The sequence below is a fragment of the Bombus terrestris genome, chromosome 10, assembly GCF_910591885.1.
Source record: "Bombus terrestris chromosome 10, iyBomTerr1.2, whole genome shotgun sequence".
In the NCBI taxonomy this organism is placed as follows: Eukaryota; Metazoa; Arthropoda; class Insecta; order Hymenoptera; family Apidae; genus Bombus; species Bombus terrestris.
In genome coordinates, this window is record NC_063278.1 from 10,793,549 (window position 1) to 10,815,110 (window position 21,562).

The window sequence follows — 21,562 nt, forward strand, 5'->3', positions numbered from 1 at the left end:
TATTGGTCTGAATCGCGCACAGATATCACGATAAGACATCAAGACAGATATCACGATCGCGCATTTTAAACCATCAAGTACCAAACAGTATAAAATTCACATAAACATAAAGTTATTAAATAACACGAGTAAAGTAATTTATATCTGGTTTTGTCAAAGTACATAAAGTATATATTAGAGTAATGGACATTTTACAGAAACTTGTTACAAATCGGAGACACAGAGACGGTTTTTATAATTTAGGAAAGATATCGCTATGAATGCTTTGATGTTCCCTACTTTCGTAAAACTGTAAGATCCGTATGGAGAGAAAGATAGCGACGGAAAAAGTATTAAGCAATGATAAAGAAACAGAAACGAATTATAAGATATATGTAATGGTCTTTAATTGGTAAAATGCAACCTCTAAAAGTCGAATTAAACCATTCTACTTCGAAATTTATAGTCAAGCGGCCCTATCGTACATGTATATGTATAATAAAATATAGTAAACTACGATAAAATGAAAGTTTAGCGAATGCTGTGTTGTATCTTCGCACGTCTCATCCACAAAAACCATATACCTCCCCAGGGTGAGACTTGAAGTGTCTAATAAAAATTCCCTCGAAACCCGACGAATAATAACTGGCCATTATCAGGTTTGGCTACTTGCTGATACAGCCAGGTGAAAGTGTGAACGAGTTTATGCAGCCAGAGGTATACCATTATCGATGGAGCTCGATATACACCCTGAAAATTTATCGTATGACTGTAGCCGCCACGTCATTCAGCCGCGGAATATTAATAAGCGCTTTAGGAACTCGTCCATCTCACGCAGGGAACAATCACCGACCAATATTAATAAGTTTCTACGTTCGATGTTCAAGTTAAGAAAAAGAGAGGAAGAACAAAGAAAGAGTGAAACTGAAAAAGATCAGACAAAGGGAAGAGGGGGTGGGATAGAGAAAAGCGATCAGAAGGCGAGCAACTTGGTGAAAAGAGGAGCCACGTTCGACGAGGGGAGAAAGCTATTAGTGTCGGACGAATTAAAACGAGTTCGCGAAGGACGTCAAAGTTCGGGGCTTTCCTCCGATGGAAAACTTTCGAGTTAGCCGCGTTCACTGACCCGAACATGGTTTCTCACGGGCGAAGTGACAAGGGAACAAAAGAATATTCTTCTTTCTCTTATATTTTTTTTTTACAAAACAAACGTGTTTATTTCTCATGGTTCTTTGCTGAAATGGAAAGTGGCAATTAATTTAATAATCACGTAACATACCGTGAATACAATATACATATATATATATAATATATATGCGTGATCCGATGAGCGTATTTACAACAATACAATACAATTAATAAATCCGCAAATTCCTTGAAGAGAGTGGAGAAATTTTCTCCCGTTTAAGAGACCAGTTTAATAGCCCTATATATAGGTACAAGTGCCTGGCCACTTTGATGTGCTCGAGAAGTGTGCGTGAAGTTATTTACAACGTTAGATTATACACAAGTATTTACAGGAGGTATTCACTTACAGACTAATAAGCGTTTGGCGACCGTTGCTTTTTCTCGCAAAAGACAGTCGTGAATCTTAGGAACGAGGTGTGTCTCGCTAGACGTCTCCTGTCTTTTCCTCTTTTTTCCCTTTTATTTTCTCTTTTTTTATTTTCACACTCTCTCATCTTCTCCTCGATCCATGTACCAACGTAACTTCTCTTTTTCTTCTCTTTATTCTTTTTCGAACACGCGCTTCTAAGAGACGATTTCTCTCGTTAATGCTCCCACACATTCGTTTAAATTCCTTTCTCTCTAGCTAACGAATTGACGAACGAACGACAGGAATGAGAACTAGGGGTGTGCCGACTCCGTCTCCCGAGAACGGGGGGAAAAATATACAATTAGTACGAAGAAGAGCGCGCCCCGGGATCACGGAGAACACACGCGACACATACGACACGTATCGTTCTCGTCTTTTCTCTCTTTCATTTTCGATCGGTATACGGGCCGCTTCGAACGCTTCGATGATCCTGTAGCTACCAACTCGATCGCGTTCCCGAGCGCTCTTTTACGGGAAGAAAGGGAGAAAAATATAAAATACACCGTATTGGAAGAAAAACGCTTGATCGCTGAAGTAAACGTACAGTCCTCAAAAATAAAAATTAATCTGGAACTAAATACGAGCGTATCCATCGCTTTTGAGAAACACGAAGCTACCACGATGGTTTCACGTGTTTTTTCACGAGAATAGGGTGAATTATATTTTACATCGTGCGTGGAGAAATTTATACGAGAAATAGAAATCTTTGAGTAGCTTTAATTTGCCCCACTGTCGTGTGCGTTAAGTCGTAGAGAGCAAAGGTTATCGAAGAACGTTGAAATAACTAGAAGATTACGATTTTTAAAGAAATGAGAGTATCGTCAAAAAATAAAAAAAACGTCATGAACTTTTGTCGATTAATAATTTACGAATCTTCTAATCATTCGGAGAAAAGTATATGTTTCTCGATAAAAACCATCGTAATAGCCTCTGAGAGACACATAATCTCGCAATTCTCTCGTAAAACAAAATCACATACTTCAAAACGAAAACATATTGATCCTTAACAAAAACGTATCATATCGCAATCGTCGAAGGGTCGTAAAACAAACGAAATCACAGAGCTTGGTCGGCTAAATCGCGAACGAATGGAAAATAAATAACAACGTACGTGAGAAAAAAAGGTGAAAACTCGCGATCGATCGAGGTGCACGGTGAAATCGGTGGATGCTAGTCTGACGAAGCGGCACGGCCGGTGAGAGTTATTTTTCAAGCGTGATCGAAACTCTCGACGTCACGAAAGCCCCGATGACGAGAAGAATTTCGGGGCCTGGCCTTTTCTTCGCTCGCTTTCAGAAATCGAAGGATGCACGCGAAGACGAATCCTGAACGAGGTGGTCGTGCAACAACGAAGAAGAATTTCTATAATCTACTTCGAATCTCTGGGGTTGCGTTTAATTTAATACTTTTTTTTGTCAGTGTGTCTGTTTCATCTTAGGCCCTAAAGGAGTGACGAGAACAATAATTACATTCTATGTCCTCATTGACTGCCATGTTTTTTTTTTCTTTTTATCACCTAAAGCTTTTACTCTTTTCGCTTCGTACACATACACATATATCCGAAAAATGTTCGTCGTAAAGAGAAAAAACTGTATTTTGAATTCCTTCTCTCTAGTACGAAAACATAATGACTCGATCACGTGTGCGTTCCCTGTTACAAAGGAACCTGTATCAAATAAACCTGGCTCTCTTGATTTTATCGATATTCGCGTTCGTACTCGTCGAGGTAAACGAAAAGGCTCGAGACTGCCTCGCGTCCTATGGAAAACACTTTCTCGCGAGGCGATACTCTCGATACCGACGTCCAACCCCGACCCCGAAACCCCTGCATAAACGATCCTCCTCGCTCGTTCCGTAACACGGAACACGGAAAACCGAGGAAGATCCCTAATCAACCGATTCTAGTGGAAGAGCAAACAGAGCGACGCCGGGCGAATCGTCGCGTGTACGCCATCGCGTCGGTCCATCGCGAACGAAACTGTACAAATATCCTACCGCAACATACGTTCCCTCATTCTCTCTCTGTTCCTTTCATTTCCTATTTTTCTTTCTCTCCTTGTTCCACTCTCATTCCCATCCCTAGAGCGAATTTTTTACAATCGCAAGCTCCATCAGAGTCCAGCCTCTGACACGGTGAATCGTGGATCGTCGCGCGACGTACGACGAGGACCGTCTATACTAGACGAAATAAGTACGAGGATTGGCTGGATGCGTCAAGACCTCACCAGGAGGTGCAGTGGGCACCGGTGGTTCCGGTATGGTGCTGTAAAGATGGCTGCCCCTCGAGGACAGGCTCGCCGGCCGCGCGTTTCCGGTGTGCAACGCGCTGTAACCGCCGTGCTGATGTTGATGCTGATGCTGATGTTCCGCGCCGCTGTCCTCGTCCTCCGTTCTGCTGGACGCCGAGCTGACATAGGTGGACTGCGTAGGCGTTGGCGTGGGTGCGTGCACCGGTGCGACCAAAACGCCATTAGGCTTGGTCCATACGTCGCCAGCGGACGGCGCGGCGGTGTAACGCGCCGGTTTGCGATTTCGGTCGTTCACCTTCTTGCTGTCTCTCCTTTTGCCCATGGAATCGGGCATGGCGAACCGTAGTTTCTCCCAGAACCTCTTCTCGCCCCACATGACGACCGTACAGGTTTGAAGCAGTAGCTGGAATTCGGGATCGCGGGCAGGAGCTTCCGTAGCCAGAAGAATGACTACGCGTCTTTTCCTCGAGCTGGGTCTGATGTTCTCCAGCGCGGTCCTCAAGGCAGCACGAAATTCCGTATGCTGCCATTCATTTGCCAAGAACACCGGCGAGAAAATGATAACGACGCGTCTGGCTGCCGCCGCAGCCGGTGGTACCGCTTCTTGCGGCCTGGCCGGTGGCAAATCGCGCCAGTGAAGACAAAGAGCCAAGCCAGACTGTTCCAATTCCGCGGCCAAGAATCTGGAGACAAAATCCTCGTCTCTCTCACTGTAGACTATGTAGCCGTCGTAAAGGCGATCCCTTTCTTCGTCCGGCGGCGTGGTCATTTTTCCAAGGCGAAGACCGTAACGTGCGTGCGCCCAGAGACGCACATCCTGGCGAAAAGCGAAGGCGAGCGCGACGAACAGGCAAATGGCGATCACAATCACCAAGGCGCCCGCTAAAAGCGGCACAAAGTTGCCACCTAGCAAAGGGATTTCCTGAATGCCACGGCTGACGGCCTCTGTAGACGGATCGCCGCAACGCTTCATAGCCTGCGCCAGAGTCTCGGCGCCGTCGCGGCAGTACATCTTCTCGGGATCCCCACGATGCTCGGCTAGCCAGCCGCGCAATTTAGCAGCGCTGCCGCATTCGCAGCTCCAAGCGTTACCCTCCAAAGCGACCCGCGTACTATCCCCGACGCTGGGTAATGCCTCCCATGGCCTGAAGTTGACGATTCGATTGCTATCTAATCTCAACACCTCAAGATTTTTCATCTTTTTGAAGGTCGTGTTGCCCACGGTCGCGATCGCGTTGTGATCCAGATAGAGCTCGGACATACGTTCCAGCTGATCGAACTCGAAGCCACGCAGCTCACGTAGCGCATTGTCCTCGAGGTGAAGGACGCGCAACGCACCCACGCCGTTGAACGTGAAATTATGAATCGCCGATATGCCGCTGTTGTTCAGGAACAGTACCTCCAATCTGCGTTTACCGATGAACACGTGGCTACCCAGGTCGCCGAGCTCGTTCCCATCCAGATAGATCTCGGTCGCGTCCATGGGTATCCTTTCAGGAACGTGTTTGTAACCGGCGTTCGAGCAGTCCACCACGTTGCTCGACCAGCTGTGGTCGTGATAGCACGAACAATTGTCCGGGCAGGTCATCTCGCAGTCGCACGCGTCGAAGTCACAACAATGGCACAGAGCGAAACAATGCGCCACGTATTGACAGAGGAAGTCCTTCGGTTTCAGTGACAGTAGAGGCCTTCGCGGTGTCGCGCGCGCGTGAACCATTTCGCACGTGACCGAATCGAGGTCCATCACTCGAGGATGCTGTCGAAGACGCGCCATTTCGTTGATTCTTGGTAACCATTCCATGGAACAGTTACACAGAATGGGATTATTTCCGATATAAAACTGTGGCAATTCTTCGTCCTCCGGTACTGTCTGCAACGCTATGGAGGCCACATCCAGGCTTCTTATCTCGTTCTCGTACAATACGACTTTCTGCAAGCTCCTCTTCTGAAGAAAAGTTCCAGGGACGATCGCGCGTATTTTGTTGTTGTTCAGGACCAACGTCTCCACGCTATCAGGCACGTTCGCATCAGCGATCTCGACGATTTGGTTGTAACTCGCGTCCAGCAACTTTATACGCAGCGTATTCCTAACCGCGTAATAATTCCCAAGTTCGCTTATCTGATTCGCGTGTATGTCCAACCACTCTATGCTGCTCGGCAGATGACTGTAGTCGAACCACAGCAACTTATTGTCCGACACGTTCAGCCAGACCAGAGTCGTGAGGCTGGTAAATGCGCCGCGAATCTCGGTTAGCTGGTTCCCGTCCAATCTAATAGCGCGTAACACCGGGTTGTTCGCGAACGCGCTCTGCTCCACGTGACGGATGTAATTGTTCGCCAGATTTAACACTTGCAGCGCGGGCAACGCGGCGAACGCTTCGCGCGATACGTTCTCCAGTTTGTTGTCTACCAGCCGTAGTCCATACAGTTCGCTCAATCCGTCGAACGAGTCATTGTCGATTCTGGACACGTGGTTTTTGCCAAGGTCAAGAGTCTTCAGCGAGTGGAGCACGCGAACCGCGTACGGGATCTCCGTTAGATAATTTGCTCGGAGAGAAAGATCCTGCAGGCCGGTTAGATTGTCGAACACGTGACGATGAAGCGTTTTGAGTTTATTCGTATCCAGAAAGAGCTGATTCAGAGTGGTCAAACCTATCGTATGTGCTGGATCGAATCTCGCTATGCGATTGTGCGAAAGAGTCAACGAGTGCAAATTCGTCAGGGAGCCGAAACATCCATCTACCAGTGTTTCGATATCGTTGTGCTCGAGTTTTAGAATCTGAAGGCTGTATAAACCTTTGAACACGTGTGCGTCGATCCTCGTAAGCGCGTTAAAAGACAGATCCAAAATGACAAGTCGAACCAGTCTGGAAAACGTGTCTCTGTTGACCCAGCGATTCGTCAATTCGTTGCTGTTTAAATCCAGTATCTGCAGTTCGTCCAGATTGTCTAACAAGCCCGGCGCTAATACCGCCAGCGAATTATTGCTAAGTATCAGCTCCCTTAATTCCTTCGTTCGTGAGAATAATTCCGGCGGCAATGCTACCAGACGGTTGCTGGACATGTTGAGCGAGTGTAGCGCGGTCAATCCAGCCAGAGCGTGATCACCCACGGCTGTGATCACGTTCTCCTGCAGCTTCAACACCGTTAGGCTGCGCAGATTGCTCAGAGCTCGATCATGCAGGGTGCTGAGATCGTTGTTGCTGAGATCGAGCACCTCGAGACTAGGCGTACACGACTCGACCAAATCGGAGAAGCCCAGGGAAACGATGTCCTGTAACTTGTTGCGCGTCAAGTTCAATGTAGCGAGACTCTGCACCGGGCACAGCAATTCAGACGGCAGTGTCCACAGATTGTTATCAGCCAGATCTAAATGCTGTAGATACGTTAGGCTACGAAGAGAATCCCTGTGTAGCTCTAAAGTCATCGCCGACCAATCTCCATTGTGCGTTCTCACGGACAACGTGCGTAAGTTGTGCGCGGACGCGAAAACACCGCCTGGCAAATATCGGATCTTGCAATAATCCACGCGAAGCTTCTCCAAACGAGGCAGAGGGGAGAAGAAACCGTGCGGCCCGTCTATCTGGCTCTCGAAGAACAACACGTCACTGCATTCCAAGGCCAAAGAACTGATCGAGTCCACTTGAATGGCCGAGAGATTGCCAATTAGGCTGGGCACGTTGGCGATAGTCCTAACCCTACAGGCCAGAGCTTTTTCCCCATCTTCTCCGTCCTTTTTCCACTCACAGCCAGTCGGTGCCTCGAGACTGGTGATGCTGCGGCCGTGTATCGTGCCAGCGTTGAAAAACAGCGACCAGACGATCCCCAACATCGCCAAACGAAGCCGTGTCGACTCCATAGCCGAGCAATTGTCGCACGCGCGTCGTTACTCACAACAGCTCGCAAACTGACTCGCCTCCGTCGCGTGAGTCGCGTAAGCCAATCGTCGTAACGTTGCACTCCGGTCGTCACGCACTCATAGTCACTCTGTCACGACACCACTTCTGTCCGAGCCGATTCGGATACGCGTTACACGCCGTTTTCCCCTTTCCCGATAAACAGCAGTGGAAACTTTCGAGATAATCTTTGACGATATCGTCGATAGCGCGTAGCAGAGATTTCACTGATCGACGAGACCAAGGACACTAAAATAAGAAAACGGATAATCCCCAATAACGATGTTGTTCGACCTGCGAATAAAATAAACACCGAACGATCATAACCACTGACTGACACAAACTTTGATATTCCTCGATCACTTGTATATTTTATACGTTGTCACGGTTACTACTTGTCTCAAAATACGACTGCGGTTAAAAGTAAGATCGTTTAAAAGTAAGACCGAACTTCGTGAGAAACTACGTGTACACAATGGTACGAAGTACAATCGGAGAGTGAAGAACGTGACAACGTTCCACCAAGAACGTCCGACAGCAACTGACTTCGACTCCGAATCCCTATTCCATCGACGGTCACGCACCCTGCATGACTGCCGGCGTGCAGCAACCCCCCACTCCTCTCCCCACCACTGGCCAATTTTGCCTCCACCACCCTCTGTATATATCCCTCCAACGGTCCCCACTGAATTCCCTCCCGTTGAATACGAATATACGCTATAGTAGTAACGCCCGACTCTCTCTCTCTCTCTCTTTCTCTCTGCGTAACACACACAAACGTATCCAAAGAGAAAGGAACAAGTATACACAAAGGAGTAAGCGTGCTAGCGTTTTACGCCACGGGCGGCTGCTTCGTTGCGAAGATGCAACAAACCAGCTGACTGACAACGCTACTTACTAGGTAAACACGAAACTGGTTCCTAGGCGTACGAGCGCGCATTTATCAAGCGGCTTCTCTCCCCGTCTTCGAGGGTTCCCTCCCCCACCCGCGGCCCTTTCTTGCCTTCACCGGGGTTGTCGGTGCTTAATAAGCGACGAGCAGCGTCGTGTTCCTTTGCATTCGACCGGACAACCCCTGTGATTTGTTGTCTATGGGCTCTACTGCTGATTTGTACACGCGTCCTCTGCTTCCGGTACACAGGGTGGGAGAAGAGGCAAGTCTTTCTGGTTGGAAGTTTGTTTGGAAATTCTGCGGCAGAAGGACGAGAAGTCATGCTTTGAATTTTATTCTTCTCGAGAGGCTGAGGGTTAAACTGTTGGTTTGGGATGGATGACGTTGGGGGATGTTGGGAATTTTGTTGAAAATTATCAGAGAGTTGCCGGGTTTTCTGTGTTTAGGTTAGACACCAAAGAATATTTTGTTAGTTTTATGATTTAGTCAAAATGTTTTTATAACAGTGTAATTAAAAACCATAGTCGGTATTAATAATGTTACAGCATTAATCAATAGTTAAATAACATAAGTATTAGCGAGTACTTTATTATATTTTCATATTGCAAGAACAAAAAATTGCTCCATATTCATAATTTTGTTAAAGATCGTGAAATATTTTAAGGATTTAAAATAATATAATAAATAAATATCGAAGAATAAGTACCATGAAATAAAGTATAACAAGATCAGGCTTAGTGTTTTTGTACTAGTTCCATTAAAAACTGTAGTCAGTGATAATAACGACTAGATGTTAATACTTTGTTACACTTCCACGTTAAACTTCGTAAACGACAACGCTTAAAAATCTGTCAGCAAAGCTGACCAAAAATATTAACACTTATTCCTATATTCTATCCAAAACGATCTAGAATCATTAACACTTGGCTGTAGATATTCCTTCTCGCGATACAGAAACTTTAACACGTTCCAACACGTAGCTTCCAACTAACTTTCTAACCTAACGAATGTAAACATGTATCAATATTCAACCTAACGTGAATGAATTGAGAACACTGTCAGAAAAAGTTGTCTGGTTTCTTCTTCACAGTCGAAACTCTAGCTTCTCGATCCTTAAGACGTTCTTCGATCGTCAAATATCATTGTCCTTTCTGTTTACTAGTATAAAATAAAAATATTTATATGAAAATTTGATATGGCCTCATTATTATTCTTCGTTATTTTTTAATAAAGTCTTTTCTATTCAGGGGTAGTTTCAAAGATCAAGTATACTTCTAACGCCATCCATTCTACGATCTTCGAACTAATGCCTGTCGTTTCAAAACTATGTATGACGTTCAAGACAGTGAAAAAAATTGTTTAACCCAATTACGTAGAAATATTTTTGCTCCTATTGAATATCAATATTTATAAAACAGTTTACGAAATAACCAATTGTGTCTCACAAGAAAACAAAGCTATTGGATTATCCAAGCAACGTGTATCATGATTAGATCGAATAATCAAAGATCTACTACAAATAATTACTATTTAATCTCTAAAAAATAAAACGATTTATTTTAATAAAGTTGATCAGTTTGACTCCTGTATGGCTTATTTAGCAATCTTTCATTCCATATCTCTCTCTCTCTCTCTCTGTTTCTCTCTCTCTCTCTTTCTCTCTGTTTCTCTCTGTTTCTCTCTGTTTCTCTCTCTTTCTCTCTCTTTCTCTCTCTCTCTCTCTCTCTCTCTATTCTCTCGATTAACATATCGCGATTCTAACTTGGAAGTTCTAGGGATTGGAGCTCTTCCTACGCTTTATCGATATGTACAATATATTCAAGATACATCGTATCAGAAACAACAGACGATTTAATAGTTTCGTTACATTCGTTCGAAGAGATGGTTACTCATCTGTCACGGACACGTATGTATATACGTAAGACGATGAATCACGCGAAGTATACCGGATGAACATGTGGGATTATAAATTCGGAGCTGCAGAGTGCGCGCACAATGACGAATGGAGGCGTTTACAGTTTCGAACGCTAGGGGTTTCCACACTTCATTACGTATTTACATGTTGTCAAACTGATATCACTTCCTCGTGGTCAAAGATTAACCACTTTGTGTGCCAATTGGAATACTTGATCAATCTCGTCAAACGTTTGGCGGATTAATTGTCATTCATGTCATTAAGACAACCTTTGAAACATGTATCAACGGATGATGTAACAAGTGCACAAGAAATTCAATATAATTGTTACGTAATTAAGCTTCGTGTCACTTGTGAAGATTATAATCTCTATTGTTATAATTATTTCATTTTTTAAAAGAAAGTGCAGAATACTGTATTGTGAAAATTAAAACACTGATCTTTTGTTGGAAAGACTGCATAGTTTTGTACAGTAGCACATTATTTTATTTCTTTGTTGCGATACCAAATTCTGTATGATAAATGGGATATTGTATTGCAGAGATTACGATGCTAGTAAATTAAAAATCCTCTACGAAAAATAATATTTGTTTCAAAAATAAAAAATCTGGAGAATTAAAGATCCCTTTGTACCGTAAAATTAAAAATCTATGAAAATTGATGCAAGGGTTAATATTCTAAAAGTCCAAAAATTCCTTCGCCCCAATTTCACACCATGTTTGCTTCATTTTGCGCTCGAAGCACAGCGTATGATGTCCCTGAAGTCAACTAAATACAATTTGAAACCACGATAACTACTCAACCACGCAAGTGCTTGGCTAATCGCGTAGAATCGAAAACGCATTACAGTATATCGAACTTCCTGAAACTTGAACAGAAGATGTACAGCTTGAGATAGCAATAACTTAGACACCTAGATCTATTCTCGTAATTCCCGAATTTCAAAACACATCAGTCAGCCGATTCCATCCAAGCAAACTCGATAACAGAATCAATTTCACTCTGCAACTTGTCCAACCGATTGATTCGAGGAAACAGCGTACGCGAGAATCGTTTAACAGGTTGATTTTATCAACGTGTTACAGACACACGAATCTACTGCAATACCTTAAAATCCAACCTTGAATTTTGCACACAATAATGGAAGTTGTTGTACAAAAAGCTATGGGAAATGTATAATATACTAAGACATATGAAATATCAGAATCGAAATCATGATATTTAGTAAGCGAAATAAATAACTACGTAGGTTTAATTCTCTTCATAAAAATATAAAATTGCATAAAAATCCGCGATCTAATAATAACAAAATAATAAGAAAATATCATGTATATTTTACACATATGACTCACAAAAGTGTTTCAACGCTTATCACTTATCAAGAAAATTTTCAGGTAATGAGAAATGACTATCATAATTACATTATCGTCTTTTCTGTCCCTGGTCTTCGTCGATCGCTTCAAAATTATTCATAAGCAAATTTGACGAATTACGAGGCAAATTGCTTGGTCTGGCTCAAACATCTTATTTTTTGCAATTTAAATAACTCCATCTCAGCGTAGTTATATAGATAAGCCAGCAATGTTTAAAGTTTCAAGTAGGATTTACAGCTATTTCAGACAGCGATGTTATTCACGTATGGCATATATTCTTATTCGAACAGTCACGATTTCTTGCCTTACGAAGTTTCACGATATATTCTTTGCCGAATGAAAGAAAAATCGGTTTCGAAAAGCAGTTTGCCCCTGTCCGTACAACAGCCAGGATATATTAACGCATAAATCGTTACTCGTTATGGCGGCTGGGCATTGGAGATGCCGCACTCCGAAGGCAGGACTTCATCACTAACCGCTAACAAGCCAACTAACGCAAGATACAACGACCTCGGTATACGTCGAAAGAAATAAATTCTTTGAACCCTTCGAAAATATGTACTCTGTAAATTCTGAATATGTTAAATGTAAATTAAATTCAATAATAGACCTAATTATATAAATTAAATTCACGTAATGCTAGGATACAACGATACAGGAATGCATCAAATTAAATAAATTCTTCCAATTCTACGAAGGTCCGTTTTCTGGAGATTCCTTGTGTAATTAAACATAAATTAAGTTCAACAATAGGTCTAACTGCATAAATTAAATTCATGCAATGCAGGATATAACAATTCAGTAATACATGAAATTATTAAATATGTAAGTTCTTGCAATCCTTTGTACATTTATTTCGCGTGTAATACAATCTGTTAGTAAATCTAAGTTGAGCTTGGGTTTAATTATATAAATTAAATTTATATTAATTAATTATATAAATGAAATATACTTTTGGAAATCAAAGTCTAAAGGTAACGTTCTACGAACATCTGAAAACATACTACGAACGTCTTGCAAACTAGGACGAGGTTATTCTACAACAAACTTTTCCAACTACACGTACTCTGACATACTTACCTATTTTGTTAAACCAGAAAAATAAATATATCCTAATAACATAATTATTGCACCAAGAATTATTCATAAAAAATCTTTAGGTCGAAATTCATAACATCGTTCACCATAACATTTACCAGGCTTTTCTAAGATATCCAGATCGGGTCACACGATATTCGAACTCAAAATGAACATATAATAAAATATCTTTAACACGCCATATGCTTTTTAAAAATAGGATCATACAATATTCCGTTTATAAAAGTGTACTCTACACCTATCACGAGTACACCACATTCATCTCCATAAGAATAGAGCCCATTTTATGCAAAGAGATCCACCCTAAGAATTCAAAAAACCGTGCCGTGAAGGTTTCATCGATAAAATTCACTCGAGTCACAGCGAAGCTCGACTACGAGAGTCTCGCGTAATAATGCTCGATACATCCTCTTTAATATCCTGCGTCAACCTCAAACATCGATATTTTCCATGGAAAATCTAATCCTTCCTCCTGTACGATTCGCTTTCCCAGTCGAATCTCGTCGAATACGAAACGTTCAGGATGAAATCCGCTTTGACGAGGGGCGAAGGGAGGTCAGAGTTCTTTTCAATGGAACACCAAACTGGCTGTGTGTCGTTGGCGATACTATCCGTCCACGGAAGTCGTCTATCGGCCATTCCGTGGGTCGCCTAGCTCGTAAGGATTTCCGTCTCGGTTACGGGATCGATCGATCGGATATACTGCGAGGAGAACGTACGGTCAACGGGCATCGTCTGCACTTTCACTCGCGGGTCAACCAAGGGTTAAGGAGGAAAACTGTATCGTGCCATGATGCGCCGTGCTGCATTAGCATAGAGGCCGATCCTATCCGGTAGAAAGTCACGGGATCGTCACGCTCTCGGTTCTGCTGTGTGACAAACGTTCCTGGTAATCCGCTGGTACGTTCGAACATAATCGAAGGGAAGGTGAAATTGAGAGCATGGATCGAGAGAAATACGAATTTTTGGAAGATCTTTAATTTACTAGTATCTGAAATAAAGAGATAATATAGGTATTTAATAGTCAGTATTCTTTCAGAATATATTTAAAATAGTAATTTCATAAATTATGATGAACAGATATAGCGATCCAATAATGACTATTCTTTCTCGATATGTAACGATTCTATGTATATTCTGCGAATTAATAAATTTATCGTAGCGTACATCGACATATTCTTCCTCCAAAATCACCTAAGACCAATTACCCCAAACAACATTAAATAATTCAAATCGTCCCATACCAGCAACAATACTCAATAATACGTTCATCGATAAAACAAGCACGCTTAGATAACAGCGTACAATACTCCCAAAACAATATCTTATTCCCATTGTCCCAAGAGCAGCCATCCTACCATAGAACACCCATTCCATTCACCTGTTCATACTGGGATATACTCACTAGCAAACATGAATTATATAACGTATTATATGTTGTAAATTATTCTGAATGATTTCACTTATACATGTAGCTGTCCTTCGACTTTGATCTCCTTCCGAGATACACGGAAAGGTACTTTTGAAGGGCTTAGGTTGGTGTCATATAGCAGGCTTGGTTAGGTAATAAATAAAAAGAAAAATTACAATTTATGTGGAATCTCATGAGAAAAATTTCGATATACAATGTATCAAATATAGGGACTTCTGCTATTTTGGAAACTAAAACCGCGTAGTGGTTATATAAATGAATTTAAAGGGACTGAAGTACGAAGATAAATAAATGAAATCGATGATGTCTTTCTCTGTATAATTACGAAACTTTGGCGTAAGAAAGACATTTTTCACGAACACCATTCATAGACTGGGATCGTACGAGCATCGAAACGACGTCCGTTGCATGACGTCCGGTGTAGAAATATACCGACGTATATCGGAGCCTATACGTTAGAGACGTGCGTCACTCCAATATAATACGACGATATATTTCTACAACGGACGTCGCTGCAACGCCCATGTGACTGCAGCCTTACACGTCGATTCCTGTTCTCGAGGATCGACATCGTGACCAGGAAGATTCCATCGTGAGAAGCCAGATCGACAGTCACGGTTCCAGACATCAAAAGATCGCGGCTGATCAAATTCTCGCGCGCCTTACGATCGCGCGTATGCTGCATACCAATGAGCCGGTCTCGCGACACGTGGCGAATGGCCCTGGCAACGCGTCTGGTGTCCTGCACGGTCCGATCGCGTACCGGGATACCTGAAACGTGTCGGCAGATGCGGAGAGAGAACACAGGGACGATCGGCCCTCTCCGTGGCTCGTAAGAGAACGTTGACGTTTCTCAGTGCATGCACTGTAGCATCGAGTCGCAGGCGGAGCTTTCGTGCTGGAAAGACCGCCTGCAGACCGCCCCTGTGTGCTTCGTTTCATCACCGTCAATGTTGCGTGCACTGGGCTACACGCGAATAAACGCGTGCCTTCTGGATACCACACGACGACTCGTCCGCCGTTGTCTAATCGCCAGGAATCGGTCCAACGCGAGTCTCTGGAGCTGGCACAGGTGGGAGATTGTAGTCTGTTCGGCGGAATGAGATTGGAAAGGTTCGTGCAGCTTGCTTGAAGTAATAGTAACTTCTTTGGGATAATTATGCAGATAGGATGTAGGAATTTTTGTTATTGATTGAGAATATCATACGTATAAAAATTGGAGCATATATCGTTGCCTAGTAAGAAGAATGAAAGATAATCGAGATTAATAAGGGCAAGACATTGTTGAAACAAATTTAATAATTTAGCAATATGTATTTATAGAGTACAGCAAGACTCTAGTAGGGTTTCTCGCAGTGAATTTTCGTTTTTTAGATACGTGTGTTTAAAGTATTACACGCGTAATGGTACGTAGAATAAACCGATAACGACAGACACGATGAACTTGAAAGCGTCGAGATGTATCCGTAAAATAATTTAAAGAATAAATAACGGAACAAATGAAAATAAATGGTTTGGTGCTAGTACACTGGTAATAATAAAATGAAGTAGTGAAATAGTAATAGACGAAGAAAATAAAGTTCGAAAGGAATGAACACACGTGCCTCGTAACGTAAAATATCAAATACCGTGAAATTTGTTAGAATTCTTCAATAAATACAACGGGTAAATGTTTTAATATGTGACTTCTATGTTACGTGGTATTATAAGTGGTCAGTATAAAATAAAAGTATACCTCCAAAACTGTAAAAGTATGAAACACGTCGATTTGCCAGCTCTGACATAATACCAAGGACCGTGGATTTTGAAGAAATTCTAAATTCCTGAACGAATCGAGTGTCGAAAATTCCAAAGGATGTCGTCGAAATATTTTCGAATCGCTTGCCTCTAAATTGGCCGGGCATCGTGAGAACTTGTTGGAACAGCCTCGTCTGTTACATCGACGTTTTCGCTAACGAGCCAGTATTTATTCGACACGGATCGTTTCACCAGGTCGAACTTAGGGTTCCACCAGGCCGCTCCTAAAAGTCTACCAGGAACCAAACACGAGAATCGAGAATATTTCTCGGCAGGACAAATATTTAGGCTACCAGATGAACCAGAAAGAGAGGGAGAAGATTCGATCGTTGGGATGTTATTTAGGTGCAGGTTCGACAGAACTTGTACATGGGTAAGGTAGCGTCTAATTCGCGTGGAAAGCCATGAATTTCCCTAGCAGCGAGCCGATCGAATTCCCGGCGTCGTTCATGGATCACGCGAAGCCCGGGATATCCGGGGAGTTTCGGTGTAATTTCGTGAATACTTGGGACGCCCGGAGGTAAATATCTATCGGCTATTCCGAAGCTATTCGACACAGAAGTTCGTCCGGCAACGAGCGAACTCGATCGACTTCGACTTCGTAACGTAACTTGCCAAGGTTTATCGAAGACGTATACCCTAAACGCTCACTGAGCGTTCCCTAAACTCTTCTCTTCGATGTTGAACCAAGAATCTACGTACAGTTGCTTATGAAGTCATTCGAGCAGTTGTACAAGCTTTTTGTGAAAATATTCTGAAATTTCATTGCCACAGTAACGAGATTTCGCTATCATGATCGCATTGGCACGATTTAAAACAGGCCTGAAAATGTACATAGAAGCTACGAGATATTTAGTACAGGTATATATTTCACGGAAATCATTACAGTATTTGAGCAATCGGTTATTCGTTGTACCAATAAACCTCGATATTTTTAGTGACGTTATCTTTAAGCATTTATGCGTTTAAAACAGCTATTCATGTTGTGCACTAATTTCTTACTAAAGTATGTTTGCAGTAAATATCCTGTAACTTCTCCGTATATTCTCAGATTGGGTGTAATTTTTACCAATATAATTACCACAATCGTGTCTCGTTGTAGCGGAACTTGAAAATGTTTTATACAACCGACACAATATATGTGTATATACAGATTTTCTATGGTAACTGTTCAAATACATTCACGAGCTGAATATAAACTTTTGTTAACATGACTGAAACGTATCGCATCTTCCATAACCTTCTCGAACTTTATACAGCTTTCTGAAGGTTTGTCGAACGAATAAAACGTGCATATCTGTCTGGTGTATTGAGGAGATCGGCCATTTTACGGTTACGTGGCTTTGAACGAGGAAATCGAAGGAAACAGGCGTCAGGGAGAGGCGTTTTCTTGGCGAGAATTTCGGTGGACCCTTTTCGACAATGAGTCGCCTTAAATCTCTCTCTCACTCTCTCTCTCTCTTTCTCTCTCTCTTTCTATTTCTCTCTTCGCCAATATACATTTGTACGTACACGCGCGTGGATTTACATTGGATCGTTCCCGACGGGGTGTAGCACGAAGGGATCGGTGTCCACGAATCAAAACGGAGGCCGATATTTCCGGGGGCGCACAGACATTGTTGCACCCCGTCGAGATACCATTAATCCGACACTCGGCGAATCCTCGCAATCTGCAATGTCAACGGGAATGTTATACTACTGATTCGTATCTTTGGAGAAGATTCTTTAGAGGAGATTCAGTCAGTGACGAGAACGGTAAGATAAAAGAATATCTAGAGATGGTTTATAGGAGAAGTTATCGTTGAAGATAACGTTTTGAAACAAACGGGGGTCCAGTCGCGTGAATAATGGATGATAAAGTAAATGGAGAGAAATATGGAGTCTTTATTGCACTGATAACGTATCGATCCTTGTGCTTGGCAGTCGCGTTTGTTGAATTTTTATTATGAAAATTTCCATTTCTGCGGTGCATACACATATATAGATATACGTCAGCAGCAACGAATTCGTCAATGCTTTACGTACATCCACTTTCGAATCTCTAACGGCAATTAAATTAATTGTATCGCGTCGGATAAAACGCGATCTCACTGTTATTTCATAAACACATATTTGTATCAAAGGTTTCCGCATTAAACGCGCAGCTCGCTTAAAATAATTAAACTTGCGTTTCACAGAGTTTATCGCGAGGTTATTTTCGATCGGGTAACAAACACTATCGGAAAACGTATACTGGGAATCGCGATAACTACCGGGCGAGACGTCGATGAAATTCATTAGAACGACTCTCCCGGTAATCTACTCACCGACTGGACATTGCGTAATGAACGATAAAACAGCTCTGAACGCGGTTACATCGATAATGCGACGTAATATTTCCTAGTGGTTTATCTGAACCACTCCCAGTACGTAATAAAGTAGATTCATCGTTATACGGGCACGATGCACGTGTTTCCAACAGCTAAACTACGCGATACCATCGCTAATTACTTCATCATCGTGAAATTGTTTCCGATCTTTCGTGGGAAAAAATGCAACAACGAGGGAGAAAGCGACCACAAATTTTTAAGTACCATTTACAACTACGTAAAGCCATATACGTGACGCCTTGCCTATATTTTTTCGCGCTTGATTAATTCTTTTAATAAGAATCCAAAGTTTACTCATTTTTGAACATACATTTTCTACGTTTGATCTTGCTACGTTCTTTCAATTTTGTTTTATTCAATTCAAGCGTGCTTTTATTATTGAAAAAAATTTCTTGTGTTTGACGTTTCTCATTTCAATTTTATTATCCTTTTAACTACAATAATAGTGTGAGGATTTTAAAATATCCTTCAAAAATTTCTGTTAACACATAAATAGCCAAAACAAGGGTTTAAATTCTAAAAAAAATTCTGACATTTAATAACTTTCCATAATATTTTTCTCCGTTAAAACAATACTTACGTTCACGCGACGTTTCACCTTAAACCGAAACGAATTGTATGACCCCTGACCTTAAATACGGCAAGCTAATTAATCCTTCTACGCATTCAAAAAGTTTGCACCCGCGTTCGTTTCGATCGAACAAAATAACGCGACCTTTAAACATCGAAAAACACGATCCTCGTCGGAACTTGCTTCTCGGAGCAAATTATGTAAGTACACCCCCGTTTATAAGTATTTGGACACACGTGAAACGATTAGATAAACGTAAAACATTATTAAAAAATTATCGAAACCTTCTACGTATGATTTTTTTTCGAAATCATAGATTACAAAGAACTCGTGGTTAATTACCAAAATTATTCAAGTAGTAAAATTATCTTTATATTTAGTTTCGCAGCTAAACATGTATTTTCTCATCCCCTTCAAAATTGCCATTACGACACTGAAGATATTAAAATATTCTTAGCCTTAATAATTACATGCATCTTCGTATTCGATAAAATTTCGTCGATTAATCAACTATTTTTAAAAGACTTATACCTTCGTCCCTAATAGGATATCTTCGTTCTTAATTGCGTCATATTAAAATTCTCCTGATTAATCATAAAGTGACATTGGAATCAGCAGATCAGCAAAAACGTAGCTATCACGTTTTCCTCCTGTGATCGTCGCTTATGAACAACATCGTAATGCATCTGCATAAAGTGGAACGAAGTGCACGAACCTTTTTCTCCCTCCCGAGTTTTTACATTGATCGATCGACTCGACATAGAGACTCGATAAGGATCGAAGAAGTCCCAGAGATCGTTCGCGTTTTTTCGTTATTCGCATAAATCCAATCCATCACGCGGCGCGAAATGCGACTCGAGGCCTGAAAGTTCTTTTGGATGGTGGTACAGGACAGTTTTAAAGTGTTTCCAAGTGTTTCGATTGAAAGAGCCGCGGGACGTCGATGTACCGCTGCGAGCTACACGACATCCCGCGGTTCTTTAAGGCGAAACTCACTGACAACAGCGCCGGGGAACGTGTCAAAGTAGTTATAGAACAAGCCCCGTGCCTTTCGTCCTTATAGGCAACCCTGACAAGAGGCTTAGGCCCACCCTGTCGTCCCCTTTCCAACCCAACTACCTGGGAGAAACGCTATTTTATCCGCGGATGCGTGTCAACCAGATACCCAAACGATTTATGCGACGTATCAATGATTCCTTTAAGCCTCAAGGGTTGTTTGAGACCATATTTAACGCGCCTTTTAACTGTTCTCATGCAGTCTCCAACGCTAGATATGACACGGATATTGTCTTTTTCTGCGAAAGTTAATTTTGTCGATGAAATATTTTATAATTTTTATGAATTGGAAATACGTTTAAAAGATTATTAGGTTATAATTAGATAGTGAATATTTTTGCAATTGAAGAAATTTAAAGGTGCAAACATCAGCAAGATAAACATAATGTCTAGACAGTACCATAAAATATTCAGGTCGATAATCTTTGATGCGATGGAAACAAAAAAGGTTCGACCTCGTTATATTTATTATTAATAAATAATAATTCCCTTACGAATCTCACTGAGAATAGATCTGATCACGAAATATTCAGTGCAATAATTAATTCCGATAGAATGTCTAGGTTGCTTTTGTATAAAAGTAACGTGACTTAATCCACTTTTCCCACACAATGGCATTCCTTTTATCATTTGGCAATTCCATATTCGTGGATAATTTCAAATCAAAAAAGTTATTTTTGACGAGCATTTTTTATTTGTCGTTTTTCATTATATCAATTTGTCTCTGTTTTCCATTCTATCCATTTCCGCGTACAATCTACAATGAAAAGAATTATCCTCAACAATAACGAACTTGGCTAATAAAAAATAGCACAAAACATTTGAAAACTAAAATATACTACTCATCGGAGAGCTACATTTTATCAACTAATAGTAACAAACAACATCCACTCACTGCGTGCTTCATGAAAGAGAGCCAAAAATCCGGCTTCGTGTATCCATCTGTATAGCAAACAACGTAACAAACCATCATGTTCCTATCCATTAAGGGGTTAAAACGCAACAAGGGCTCCGCTTTCAACTTGATTCCCGGCCAGGCAATCGAACGCCTCCAATCTGACGTGCACACGTGAACTTTGAGGGCACGTGCACGCGAGTGTTCAAGTTTCTCGAAATTGCATATGCCGAAGGTTGCACGCCGAACAGAGAGCAAAAAAGGAAACAAGAAAAAGGGGGAAGAAAGAAGCGATCCACCAGTCACGAGAGTAACACAGTCTACATGTAACGCATGATCATGTATAGGCACTATATCTTCGCTATAAGTATAATTCGTTTCGTCTAAAATTTGACATAAATGAAAAGCAGTTTTAACATGCAGCGACTCATCAAAATATTCGA

At 41.8% G+C, this 21,562-nt stretch overlaps 1 protein-coding gene across 1 annotated transcript; it reads right to left on the bottom strand.

The window, feature by feature from the left end:
- Positions 1-1,622: 1,622 nt before the first annotated feature.
- On the bottom strand, positions 1,623-8,574 carry LOC100644648 (toll-like receptor Tollo). The gene has a single exon (XM_003398378.4). The coding sequence runs from the start codon at positions 7,682-7,684 to the stop codon at positions 3,755-3,757; it is 3,930 nt and encodes a 1,309-aa protein (XP_003398426.1). The 5' UTR covers positions 7,685-8,574; the 3' UTR covers positions 1,623-3,754.
- Positions 8,575-21,562: the final 12,988 nt, after the last annotated feature.